Raw genomic sequence first — 12,334 nt, forward strand, 5'->3', positions numbered from 1 at the left:
GAGCACTGGACTTGGAGTCCGAGGACCTGAGTTCAGATGTTGGCTCTACTTCTCACTAGCTCTGTGACATTGGGTAAGTCCCTTTTCTTGCTGACCCTCCGTGTCTTCAGGTATGGACTGATGATGATCGGGATGTCGGGAGGACCGAGGGAGATGAGGACCACAGGGTCCCCAGACGGTGCCCAGGGCTGGCTGTGACATGGGGCTTCTTACTTAACCCCAGATGTGTCCTTTTGCCCCCCCCCCCCCCCCCCCCCGCCTCTGCATAGAAGCCATCCCCAGCCGACTGGCGGTCTGGGAGCTGGAATCCAGTGCCACCGCTGTGCACATGTAGCCATGCAGCAATCCTTAGATGAAGAAACCCTCACAGCCTTGAGATCCCTGGCTTGGGTGCCTCTCACTCATACCCCCCGAGGCCACCTTTTCATCCTTGAACATTCTCACCTTCTTCTTCTTCTGTTTAGGGAACATCAGTAGTTTCTCATTGCCCACGACATGAAGTCCAGAATCCTTGGGGCCTGGCCCCAGCCAACCTCCACTCCCTGCATATCTTGCCCCCGCTACGTCCCGTCTCCTACTTTGGCGCTCCCTCCTGTCACAAAGAGCCATGTGCTCATCTCTTCTGCGGACACATCCTTGCCTCGCACCTCTGCCTTAACCTTCCTGGTCTCGCTCTAGCGGTCATTTCCAGCCCTGGCACCAGAGCGGGGTGGGCTGCTTCCCCCAGATGCTCCCCACAGCCCCTGTGACCTTGATCACCACCGGTTATGATGAGCCTTTGTTTTTTTTTTTTTTTTAACAACAAAAAAAATTGGCCAATCTTTATTTCTGTCCAGAGTCAAAGCTTCTGGAAGGCAGGAACTGTTTCTCATTCAGGGCCGACTCCCAGGTGCCCAGCATGGGGCCTGGCTCCTAGAGAGTGCTGCGTACATAGCTCCTGAAGGGAGGAAGGAAAGAAATCATGGGATAAACTGCATTGCCCATTGTTGGCGGCTGAGAATTGGCCCAGAAGGCATCTGCTGTTGCGTCCTCCAGTAAGCATTCCAGAACAGCTACCCCGGAGCCCCGTGTGGTTAAGGCCGCACCCCTCAGCCAGCCCTGGTCGTTGGCAGAGGTAGAAAGCTTCCGTGATGTCTGGGGAGCCAAGTGCTCACTCCCCGGTAGGAAGGGGTAAGGTGAGACCTCCCCCTTTGTTTCCTTAGCCAACAAGTGGTGGAGTGTTTAGAAGGGGCTGAGGTGGGATGGGAGGCGGCATGATTAGTGCTTAGTTCCCAATACACTTGGTTTCGAGCCGATCTGGGGAGACAGAACACAGATGAGGAGGGCAGAGTGTGAACGGGCAGGAGAAGGAAACAGCTTCTCCTGGTAGGTATCCTACAGGCCTCCCAGCCACCAAGCAATTCTCCCGGGCGTCAGGTTGTCTGTGGAACGGTCTCCACCATCCTGAACTGTGAGGCTATATTACTTGTGGCCTTGGGCCAGATTATAATTTTGATTTCTAGGTAAGTATCAAAGAGTGGGGGCAGATTTCACAGATGTTTAGTGTTCCAGATGCCTGGATGGTCTTCCAGGGGCAGTGCAGGCTGGGGCCCAGGGCCCTACGCAGTCCCCATCAGAAGAAGTCACCCTCGACAGCTTCTCTCTGGGAGATTTGGGGGCGTGGGTGTGAGCAGCACAGCCTCGTGGTGCTATGACCATTGCACCAGGTGACATGCATCCCTGGTGCAGGAGCGGGTCCCTGGGTGCAGCCAACACAGACTAGTTATGTACCTTAGATAGTCATCATGTCCTCAGGCACTGTGGTGGCCATGCTCACGCGTTACTTTGACATGGGCTCGAACAGCCTCACCATGTGGGTAGTGTTACTGGGACCACTTAATAGATGAGGACGTTGGGTTTCAGAGAGACTTAGGTAACCTGCCCAAGGCCACCGAGGGGACAACTCTCTGAGCTGTGATTCTATTTTTATTTTTTATTATTTTTTATTTTTTTATTTATGATAGGCACACAGTGAGAGAGAGAGAGGCAGAGACACAGGCAGAGGGAGAAGCAGGCTCCATGCACCGGGAGCCCGATGTGGGATTCGATCCCGGGTCTCCAGGATCGCGCCCTGGGCCAAAGGCAGGCGCCAAACCGCTGCGCCACCCAGGGATCCCCTATTTTTATTTTTTAAAAAAGATTTTATTTATTTATTTGAGATACAGAGAAAGAACAAGCAAGAGAGAGGGAGAGAGAGCACGTGAACAAGGGAAGGGGAATAGGGAGATGGAGAAACAGACTCTGCACAGAGCAGGGAGCCTGACGTGGGGCTCGATCCCTGGACCCCGGGATCACGACCTGAGCCAAAGGCAAGACACTTAACTGACTGAGCCACCCCGGGCATCCTGCCTGGGCTGTGATTTCAGTCCATGCTTTTGATTATTGCTCCAAACAAGCCCCCCAACATTCCAGGTACTTGGGGCACAGAGGTCCACCTTTGGTGTGGCAGGTTGGGTCTTCCAGGAAGCAGAAGTGCAAGAGATTTACTGGAAGAAATGTCCATGGAGAATAAAGGGGAGAGGGAGCAGGAGAAGGTGGGGAGAGTGTTTGGACGTGGTGCAGGTCTGATGCCCATGAAGGGAGGGTGGGAAGGAAGGGCCGTTGGGAGGAGCCTGGCTCAGGGAAAGTCTCGCTCTAGCTGATGGGAACTGCCCCCCCCCAGCAGCCACTGCTCACTGGGGGGCCCCACCCTGGGTGGGAATAGTGGGCCCCGCGCCCTGAGTCAAGGACACTGGGTCCTGTACCCCCTGTGCTGGAAGCAGCCTGGGGAAACGATGCTTCGATGCTTGGGAGCTGGATCCTGAGCAGTAGCTGGAGGCCCTGAGTTCCGGACACTGCTCCTTGCAGGAGCGGCTCCTTTGAGGGAGCCTGACAGCCCGCTCCGCTCCTGCGGCTGCCCGGGCTCTGTCCCTGAGCCCTTCCCAGCCTGTTTGCTAATGGACTGCAGCATCTGGGCAGCCTCCTGGGTAGGAGGAGGCTTCCTGACTCCTTCCTGACAGAGTTCAGCAGGTTGCACCCTGAATAAAGGGGCCCTGCCGTGTGGGCTGACTGTGGGGAGGAGGGATTGAAATGCAGAAATGTGGGTTTGGGCCATTTTGGCCCAGGGAGGCACCCTTTTCAAATTCCACCACTCAGAGGGACCTCTGTTTCTTACCTGCACAAAGGTGGAGGGCAGGTGAGCCACAGCCTGGGCCTCCCGGGAGCGAGGAGAAGGGGTTCGGTGAGGGAGGATTCAGGGTCCGTTGGGACAAAGAGGGCTGGGGAAGAAGCTTCTGCACAAAGGGCCTGTGGTGAGGCGCCAGTCATGGTGCACGTGGTGGGTGAGTGAGTGAGTGAGCCCTGCCAGGTGGGTGGGGGTGGGGGGTGGGGACCCCGGAGCCCAGTGTCCCTCGTTCCCGAGCTTGGACTCAGCCGCAGTCCAGGGAGGCTGTTCACAGGTTCTAGATGGTAGAGACAGGACTTTGTCCTTTTGGTGTACCAGCCACTTTCAGATATTAGAAAGTCGAGTCCTGCTCAGGTTTGATTGTTCGATCTCTTACCCGATGCAACACTTCCCTCCGCCCCACATTCCAGTCTGTTCGGAGCTTTAGCTTGAGGTGGGGGCTGTGGACATTTTCTGGTTCTTCTTCCTCCCGGCCCTTGGGTCTCATCTGTCTCTCCTGACTTTTCTCCCCACCCCAGCCACCTGTGGGGTCCAGGTCTTCAGGCACTGGGGCAGGGAGGTGGGTGAGGGACGGTGCTGAGTCTTCCGACAGATTCCAGGTGGCTGTCTTGGTCCCCCTTTGGCCACTGTTGATCCCTGGCTGAAGGCACTAACGTCCTGGGGGTGGGGTGGGGTGGGGGGTGGGCAGCCCCAGGGTGCATCCTCCTGCCTATGTGGGGATTATGTGCGGATCTTGGAGGGGGGTTCCCACTTCCTTCCCCCTCCCCTCTCCCTGGTTTCCTACTTACATAGCTTGGTTGGGGAGAGGGTGGCTCACTTGATTGCTTCTTGGTAAGTCCTGGGCAAGGAGGAAAGAGATGGCCTGCGTTTGTGTTGGCTGTCTTTAAAAGAGGGACATGTCACAGTGTGGTTGCCTCTGTGTCCTCTGGGCACAAAAAAAGGCCTGTAGTAGGTGAGCAATGACGGGGGCGGTGGGGGGACAGGGGGTACCTACGGGAAAGCTTGAGAGTGGCTCCGGGGTGCAGTGGGGGAGAAGTCACAGGTGTGCAGTGCCTCTCAAGGGCGCAGGACCTTCCACCCCTTTGCTACCTGACTGTCGATAAATGACCCACCGAATGTCTGCAGAGGGCAACCAAGTGGGGGTGTGACAAGGACAATAGGTTTCTCCTCTTCCCACAAACATGGTAACAGGTGCCAGCATTCCCATGGTGTTTCTCGGTTTACAAAATGCCTTCAAATTCCTTACCTGACCAGAAAGTCATAATGTGCCCTTGATGTAGACGGATGAAGATGATCGCTTAGACGTCAGAGGACGTTGGAGAAGTCGAGGTGTTGGCTGAACATCACGCGGTCCGGATGAAGGCAGCCGAGCAGGCCGTCTAGGCTTTCCGGCTCTTGCCTTCTCCCCGCCCTTCCCTGCCCTGGGAGGCTGGTGCCCACGCGTGCGGCTTCCTGGGCTCTCTCCGGATGAACCTTTCTGGGGATTGCCCACCGACAAATAAGCAACTCTAGGGCCGGCTCCGACTTTCACACCGCGGTGCAAGCAGATGGTGAAGGACTAGCAGAGCCTGAGAAAATCGTGCCTTTGAGCTGTTTTCCTGACGGCCACAGATGGATGGAGGAAGTCTTTTACTCTGGAGGACATAGTGTGTTCAGGTGCTCACTCTCGGGCGCCGGGCGGACAGCTGGGGCCGTCATCGTGAGCTACTCTGCTGTTGTCATTAAAGCAGGGCTCTTAGGTTCTCCGCAGGGCAGTGCTTGTTGACTTGTATTTGTAATCGATAGATGCTCTAATTCTGGCTCTTTGCTAAATCTTTGCTTACCCAATTAATCCAAATTAGTGTGGCTTAATTTGGAGGAAAGCGTGCTAAACTCAGGTCCTGGTAGAAAGTCTGCCCCCAGGCTCACAGCTGGTTGCTCTGGACCAAGATGAGTCCTCGGTGGGATGAGGCAAGTGCCGGACAGCTCCTGAGGCCCCCTCTTTCCTGACACCCTGGAAGGAGGATGCGGGGCAGGGATGAGTCGGGGAGAGTGGCAGGGGAAGGGTTTGCTGAACCTACTGACTTTTTTTTTTTTTTTTTCTTTTTTAAACCAGGAATTATTAGCCGAGAAGATGCAGAAGATCTCCTTGAGAACATGACGGAGGGAGCCTTTTTGGTCCGGGTCAGTGAGAAAATCTGGGGTTACACCCTCTCCTATCGCCTGCAGAAAGGGTTCAAGCACTTTCTTGTGGATGCCTCTGGGGATTTTTACAGCTTCCTGGGAGTGGACCCCAATCGCCACGCCACGCTCACCGACCTCATTGATTTCCACAAGGTATCCTTCAGAGGGGTGCTGGTCAGGAGACAGGACTGGTAGAAACTTAAGGGGAAGGAGCCCCAGACTGCAGGTATTCTAAGAGATGAGGTGGAGGGGGTGCAGGCAGGCCCCGAAGGTCCATAGGATCACAAGGATATGGAACATTGGGGTGCATGAGAGCAGAGCTTGTCTAGACAGGCCCCGGGGCCTGCTGTTCTTCTCTCTGGCTTGCCCTCTAATACAGGCACCCCCAACCCTGGCCTCTAAGCTCCTCTCACCTCAAGTGTCTGAGTGCTCCCTGCCGTCACCCCTTAGGGAAGAGCTAGCCCACCTTCTGTCCAAGCCCGCAGCTCACCTGCAACTCATCCCCCCGACTCCTGCTTGAGGACATTCTAGGCAGGCCTCTGGCAGCTTCGCAGTTAGCCTAAGCCTAGCTGTCAACCCTGCAGCTTGGGAAACTTTCCTAGTAGAGTTCCCATGTCTCTTGTTCCAACTACGAGGATCTGTACATGTGTGGTACATGTGTGACCTTGGGCAGGTTCCTTAGTCTCACTGAACTTCAGTTTCCTAGCCAGGCAAATGGGTGTAGATAATACTTAGTTCGGATCCCATGAAGCAATGTCTGCCACAGACTCCGTAACTGTGAAGTGCTGTTTCTTGAACTGTGAAGTTCTTGTTTTCTGGAACGCTCTTCCTTATTTGTCCCCTTACTGTAGACATCTCATTAGGGAAGGTGTTGCCTTCCAAACAATCTATGTAGACAGAAACGACTTTTGTGTTAATGGGGCTGTTGACACAGGAGTCATGGGAACAAGCCAAAGGTGGAAATTGGTGAGCCACCAGGGCCGGAGAGGGATTCTGGGAGACAGAGCCCTGGTAGCTGCCCCCTCTACTGGAGCTTTGCAGCTGTCGAAAGGGTCACAGAATTACTGGACCATCTCGTTGGGTTTTTGCTATAATAGGGACTCTTGGATTTGTTTTGCTTTTTCTTCTTGGGTGTCCCCAGGGCTCTAGGGACAGTCCTTGACCTCCTTTCTAAGTAAAGCACATGGAAAATTACCCTTGTACAAGTACCTAGACCCTGGGTGGAGAGGACTCCTGGGACATTGGACTAACCGGGGTAAGGGCAGATTTCTCCCTGTGTTGGGAAGAGCTTTCGAATAACTCTAGGAAAGACAAAGGGAGGGCACGTGTGGGTACTGGCACCTTCTCTGTGGCAGGCGTATGCCTAGTTCTGTCCACCCATGTTCTCACTGCCTCTTCATGTTAGCTCCGCGAGGGAGGCATCCTGGTCCCATATCACACATCAGGAAACCAAAGCCAGGGAGCTTGGGTAGCTTCCCTAAGTTTTCACGACTGGCACCACTCGGTCCAAGAGTTAATCCTCAGGCTGTCTGCCCCCTAAAGATTGTGCCTTTTCCTCTGTGCCACGCTGTCTGGTTTCCCTGCTTTGGAGTGTTCAAGCAAAGGAAAAAGGTCAACCCTCAGAGATGCCATACTGTGGTTCCTGCACGGGAAGCCTAGAAAAGGTGTCCTTGGAGGTCTTTATTCTCTTCCAGATCCAGGGCCGGGGACTTCCAATTTAGTTTCTCCCTCTCAAGAGGGAGTTCAATGCACATGTGGCGATCTCGTGGCCAGCGTGTATAAATTAAAGTTTTAATCACACAATTAATTTATGATTACATTCGAAGAAGAATCAAGTATGACACAAGGTGAATGCGTGTTCACTTCAAATCTCCATTTCCACCCTCCACCTTGAAGTATTAGTTTGCCATTAGTTTGCCAAACACTATCCAAGTGTTTCCCGGGCATTAACACAGAAATTTATGTACATAAGGAAATGCATAGTTTTGTTATTTTCCACATAAGCTGGACAATTCTTTTTTTTTCCTAATTAAACTATAAATTTAATGCAATTCTCCACCCTACAAATACACCAAGAAGATGGGGGTTTAAAAAAAAAAAAGAATTTTCCCAAAAAACTGAAATGTACAAGTTTAGTCAGGGGAATTCTAACACATAAGGGTAGCGGCATGGGACGAACCAACAATTCTTTACCAGTAGCTCAGCAATTTGATTTTTTAGCAGGATCAATATATCAAATGGCGTATTTTTGTTCCAAGCATGGTCGCTGGAAGCAGGCTGCTAAATTTGAAATCCCAACCTCATTACTGTGTGTGACTTTGGGGAACTCCTGAAATTTTCATGTTTTAGTTTCCTCTGTCAGGTGGGTTTCAGAATCTTACTCACCTCCTTGGGGTCACTGGCAGGTTTCACTGAGCTGTCACTGTGCAACGTGCTGAGACAGTACACCTGACATTTGTGAGTTATCAGGACATTGGCTGTTACCAAAATGCTTCTAGTCGGTGCGTGTCCCGCATCCTCATGCCTGCCCCGTGGTATTCTCTGATGGCCACTGACACAGGTCTCCACGACCACGAATAGGGCTGTGGAGATTTGCTCGTCTATGTCACGTTGGGCACAGGTGCAAGTATTTCTCTGGGATGGATCCGTCATACTGGGATTGCTAGATGGAAGATTATGCACATTTTAATTTGAAAAGATCTGCCAGATTGGCCTCCAAACATGTAGCGCCAATTCCTGTGTCTGCCAAAACTAGATGAGGCTGTTTCCCCACACTGCTGCCAACCCTGGAGCTTATCAGTCATTTTAATTTTTTCCCATCAGATGGGCAGATGCTCTATCTCACTGTTGTTTAGCTTGCATTTCTCCAATTACTACTGACACAGAGGATCCTTTCATATGTTTAATGGCCACTTGGAGTTCTTACGTGGATTGTCCATTCCTATCCTTTGTCCTTTTTCTACTTAGATGTCTCCTTTCTTACTGACATGTCAATTCTTGCAGCAACTAAATTATGCTTTTGTTATGTCTCTTCTGCTCCTCAGGTCTTCTATTGACATTTTTATTTTTATTTAAATGGGCACTCTTTTCATTTATAGGTTCTTTAATAAAAAAAATAGCCCATACTTTAAAAAAATATTTATTTATTTTGAAAGAGTGAGTGAGCGAGTGAGCATGAGCTGGAGGGGCGAAGGGAGAGGGAGAGAGAATCCCAAGCAGACTATGCACTGAATGTGGAGCCCGATGTGGGGCTTGATCTCATGACCCTGAGATCATGAACTAAGCTGAAATCAAGAGTCCAACATTTAACTGGCTGCACCACCCAGGCACCCTATGAATAATAGCCTGTTCTTATTTCATGGATGATTCACCTTCTTATTCTCTGAGGAGATTAATACTCATCCCTTAAAGGCTCTTTCCATTTGTTTTATAAACCTGGTATTTTCTTGGGAGTCAGTTCTGTTGTTGAGTTTGGCATCTTTCTTTTATGAATAGGATTTCCTTAAGTGTGTATAAACTTTGAGCCATGAGGTGGTGTCTGAACTTTGAATTTCCTATTTATCCATCAATGGGTCCAGTCCCTGTTTCCCAAATCCATTCTCTCCATCCTGTAAGGGTTGGAGTTGTCAGTGAGTAGTTAATCTTTTGGGTATGGGAATATCTGAGCTTTTGTGGTCTCTTTGGCCTCCCAAGGAAGGGTGGTGTCTCTCCTCACTTCCCGGTCTGCCTGTGGCAAAGACCTTTGCTGTCTGGGGTTCGCCAGCCTGTCCCTCTGATCCTTACTCCAGCCCCCGCCCCACCTTAGCTCCTCTGACAATCGCATCCTGTAGGTCTTTTGGTCTTCAAAGATTCTTTAACATTTAGCTTTGTTGATGGCCTTCCTTCTTATTTTCCCATATTGGATTTATTTCCATTTCTCAATATGGCTTATTTCTGTTTAAAAGCAGATTTTTTTTCCTGTCATTTCTATAAATTTGAGTGAGGAGGAGGCAGATACATATTCATAGACTTTCTATCTTGAACTGGCCTCTCTCTGGTAGATGTTTATTTCCCTTGCTTGGTTATAAGTAATTCTTCCTTTTTTGTTTTTTCCTTTTAGGAGGAAATTATCACTGTTTCAGGGGGAGAGCTGCTACAGGAACCCTGTGGACAGAGGGACAGCCCACCAGACTACCATCTGTTGTTTGAATGATTCCCCCCCACTCCCCTTATCAATGGGCCTTCTTTGGGCATCCATTTTTTTTGAACTCAAGAACTTCCCAGCTCAAATCCCTATGAACTCCTGGAAGATCCCCACCATCCAGAGGATCAAGTAGATTAGTATGTCTCAAGGGATATGAAATATATGGCATATGTGCTATTGGTCCCCGTCCCGATGCCCAGGACAGAAATTGCTAAGAGCTGTTGCAACTCTTTCATGAAGAGTTTAGTTATGACTTCAGAGAATGAAGCCTATTTGCCAGCGCCACCCTAAACTGAGCTCCTAGAGCACACGGGTCGTCATGTTTTAATAATCCAAAATAATTCCAGTGCCGAACTCTGAATTTAACAAATGGAAGACATTCAATAAATGTTTGTTGAATGAATGCAGTTCTTCTGAAAGTTTCCCAACACTCAGCAGCGAAGTTTCCTAGTAAGGAAACATCCTACCTGTTCTGTCTATAAGGTCATGGAAAGTATAGAGGAAATATTGCAAAGGATTTGTGTGGAAAATATAGATGCCACATCTTTAATGATGTACATTATTGCCCTCATTGATTTTGTCATTGGGATGATTGCCCAAGGCTTCTGAGACCCACCTTTCAGAATAGGTGACTGACACTGCGCTGCCTTCCTTATTTGCCTCTTCTCTGCCACCGTCCCCTGGTCTAGGAATCCTATCTTGACCCTGGTTGTGCAATAATGAGGCAGCGGTTTCGTGTATTCTCATAGATGTGCCCCAAACCTGGGGTGAATTATAAATCCAAGAAAGCCTTTGCTGTCTAGGATTTGGCCCTCGTTATGTAGGTTACCCGAATAACTACATCTGCCTTCGTAGTCCTTTTGATTCTGATCTTTGTCTTCACTGAATCTGAGTATGGTTTTCATATCAACAAGAATCTTCCAGTGACTCTGCAGTAACTCAGGGATGCTGTCTTCATGCAAACTCAGGTGCTCACCTTTATGGATATATGCATGGAGGCAGCATGTTAGGATGGGAATATGACAGTGGAATCAAGCAGACTTGTGTTCAAGTCCCCACCCTGGAACTTAACTTGCCTTTTAATACTAGTGGCACCGTATTTGGCGGGAGTGAAAGGATGGATGGGCCCTGTGCATTGTCAGTGGACGGGCTTACCTCATTTGATAGTCATGTCCCACATCTCTTCTGCTCTACTTCACCTCTTTCCTCCCCTACTCTTCACATCTTTGGCCACTTGCTTCACCCTGGTCACCAGAACTGCAATTCATTCTGCACCGACTCTGTTCTTTCTTACGGGGCCCTTCCGCTTCATGTCGGATGAGCCAATGCCACCCTGCCCCATGCGGTACTTTGGGGCCCTCGTCTCCTATTGCTGCAGATGCAGAAAACACCTGTGCAACCGTCAAAAGCAGGTGATTAACTCCGCATGGGGTGAACCTTGGGTCAATGGGAGACAGCAGCAGGTAGGTTACCTCTTCTCCCCTCCTCCTGCTGGGGGGCTGTTCGGACAGGCAGTTCTACAACTTCTGAAAAGAGAGTCCTGCAAGACGGAGCAACTTGTGAAGAAAACAAGGAGTGGCCAGATGAGGTCCGCCCCCTCCTGTCCATCCCTGCTCCTCTCTGCCTCCCTCTCCCGCTCCCCGGGCAGGAGCGATTAAGTGGCAGCACATTGGCCTTCGCTGCAGGCTCTGCCTTTTAGGGAAGCCAGGATAAGGGCCCATCATACTAATGCATTCGATAATGTCAGCCTCACAACCTGGCTTCTGTCTGCTGTCTCCCAGGGCCCCAGAATGAATAGAACAAAGAGAAGGGGAAGGAGAAACCTGCTTCTTGAACGCTGCCAAGGTGCTTTCAAACCATAACTGATTATGGTCAGATTTCCTTCTATTAGACTTCTGTTCTAGTTGCCTTAGAGGAACCGAATTTTAGTTTTGGCCGTGCTACTTACTAACTACGTGACTTTGTTCAAGACATTCAAGCTCGTGAAGGCTCAGTCTACCCGAGGAGAGGATTTTCTGTGTAGCTGCCACGAGTTTTTTTGGTGGGTCAGTTAAATGAGCAGTGTGAAAGCTCTGTCTAAATGGAAGGCATTGCGGATAACAACCCCAGAAACAGCAACAATTATTTTAGGCTTAACAGTGATGGGGCAGGGGAATGTGGTGTGATGACTTTCAAGGTGTTGGAAGAAACTTCTTATTCCAAGCACCAGCAGCAGCTCTGTGAGGCGACCAAGCCGGGCTGAGAACCTGAACCCCTGAGCTGTTGTTCCTGTCACCCCTAATTAATATGTGAGAGACAGCAGCTGAGTTTTCTATGCCTAACACATTTATTTCATTTTATTTGGGGCCTGCACCTTCTGCATGTCTCATATATTTTAGGTTTTACCTGGCCTTAAAATAAATTCCTTGTAAGTTGTCCTGCAAATGAAATTACTGTCTGGAAAACTGCAATTTCATCTTGAGAGTTTTATTATGCTAATAAATGTCAGGATTCTCAAATAAAGGGATTGCCTTTTTTTTTTTTCCCTGAGCCCTACAAATATAATGAAAAATTGTCAGTCAGCTACAAGACTCAGCAGAGAGAAGATTTACAGTCTATAACTAGAAAGAAAAGTTGTAAAAAACACCATGCAAGTTAATGGAAGATAAATGGCACTGAATGGAAAGGTAGCATGGGGTCCTGGTCGGGGGAGGGGGCCCTGCATAGCAGAGCTGGAGAGCTGGACACATGGGGTGTCAGGGTCCAAGAGGCACGGGCTGCAAGCGGCTCTTCAGAGCTAGAATGGA

General features: G+C 50.2%; 1 protein-coding gene across 2 annotated transcripts in view; it reads left to right on the forward strand.

Moving 5' to 3' along the window:
- Positions 1 to 12,007, forward strand: part of SH2D4B (SH2 domain containing 4B) — an 83,991-nt gene extending 71,984 nt beyond the window's left edge. Inside the window, exons 7-8 of one of the 2 annotated variants that reach the window (XM_077895213.1) lie at positions 5,298 to 5,518; positions 9,465 to 12,007. In XM_077895213.1, the coding sequence (XP_077751339.1) occupies positions 5,298 to 5,518; positions 9,465 to 9,557 (314 nt within the window). In that variant the 3' untranslated portion in view covers positions 9,558 to 12,007. The remainder of the gene's footprint in view (positions 1 to 5,297; positions 5,519 to 9,464) is intronic. The other variant, XM_077895214.1, reaches the window with a different exon arrangement.
- The last annotated feature ends 327 nt before the right edge of the window (positions 12,008 to 12,334 follow it).

Source organism: Canis aureus, chromosome 4 (assembly GCF_053574225.1).
Source record: "Canis aureus isolate CA01 chromosome 4, VMU_Caureus_v.1.0, whole genome shotgun sequence".
Classification (NCBI taxonomy): domain Eukaryota; kingdom Metazoa; phylum Chordata; class Mammalia; order Carnivora; family Canidae; genus Canis; species Canis aureus.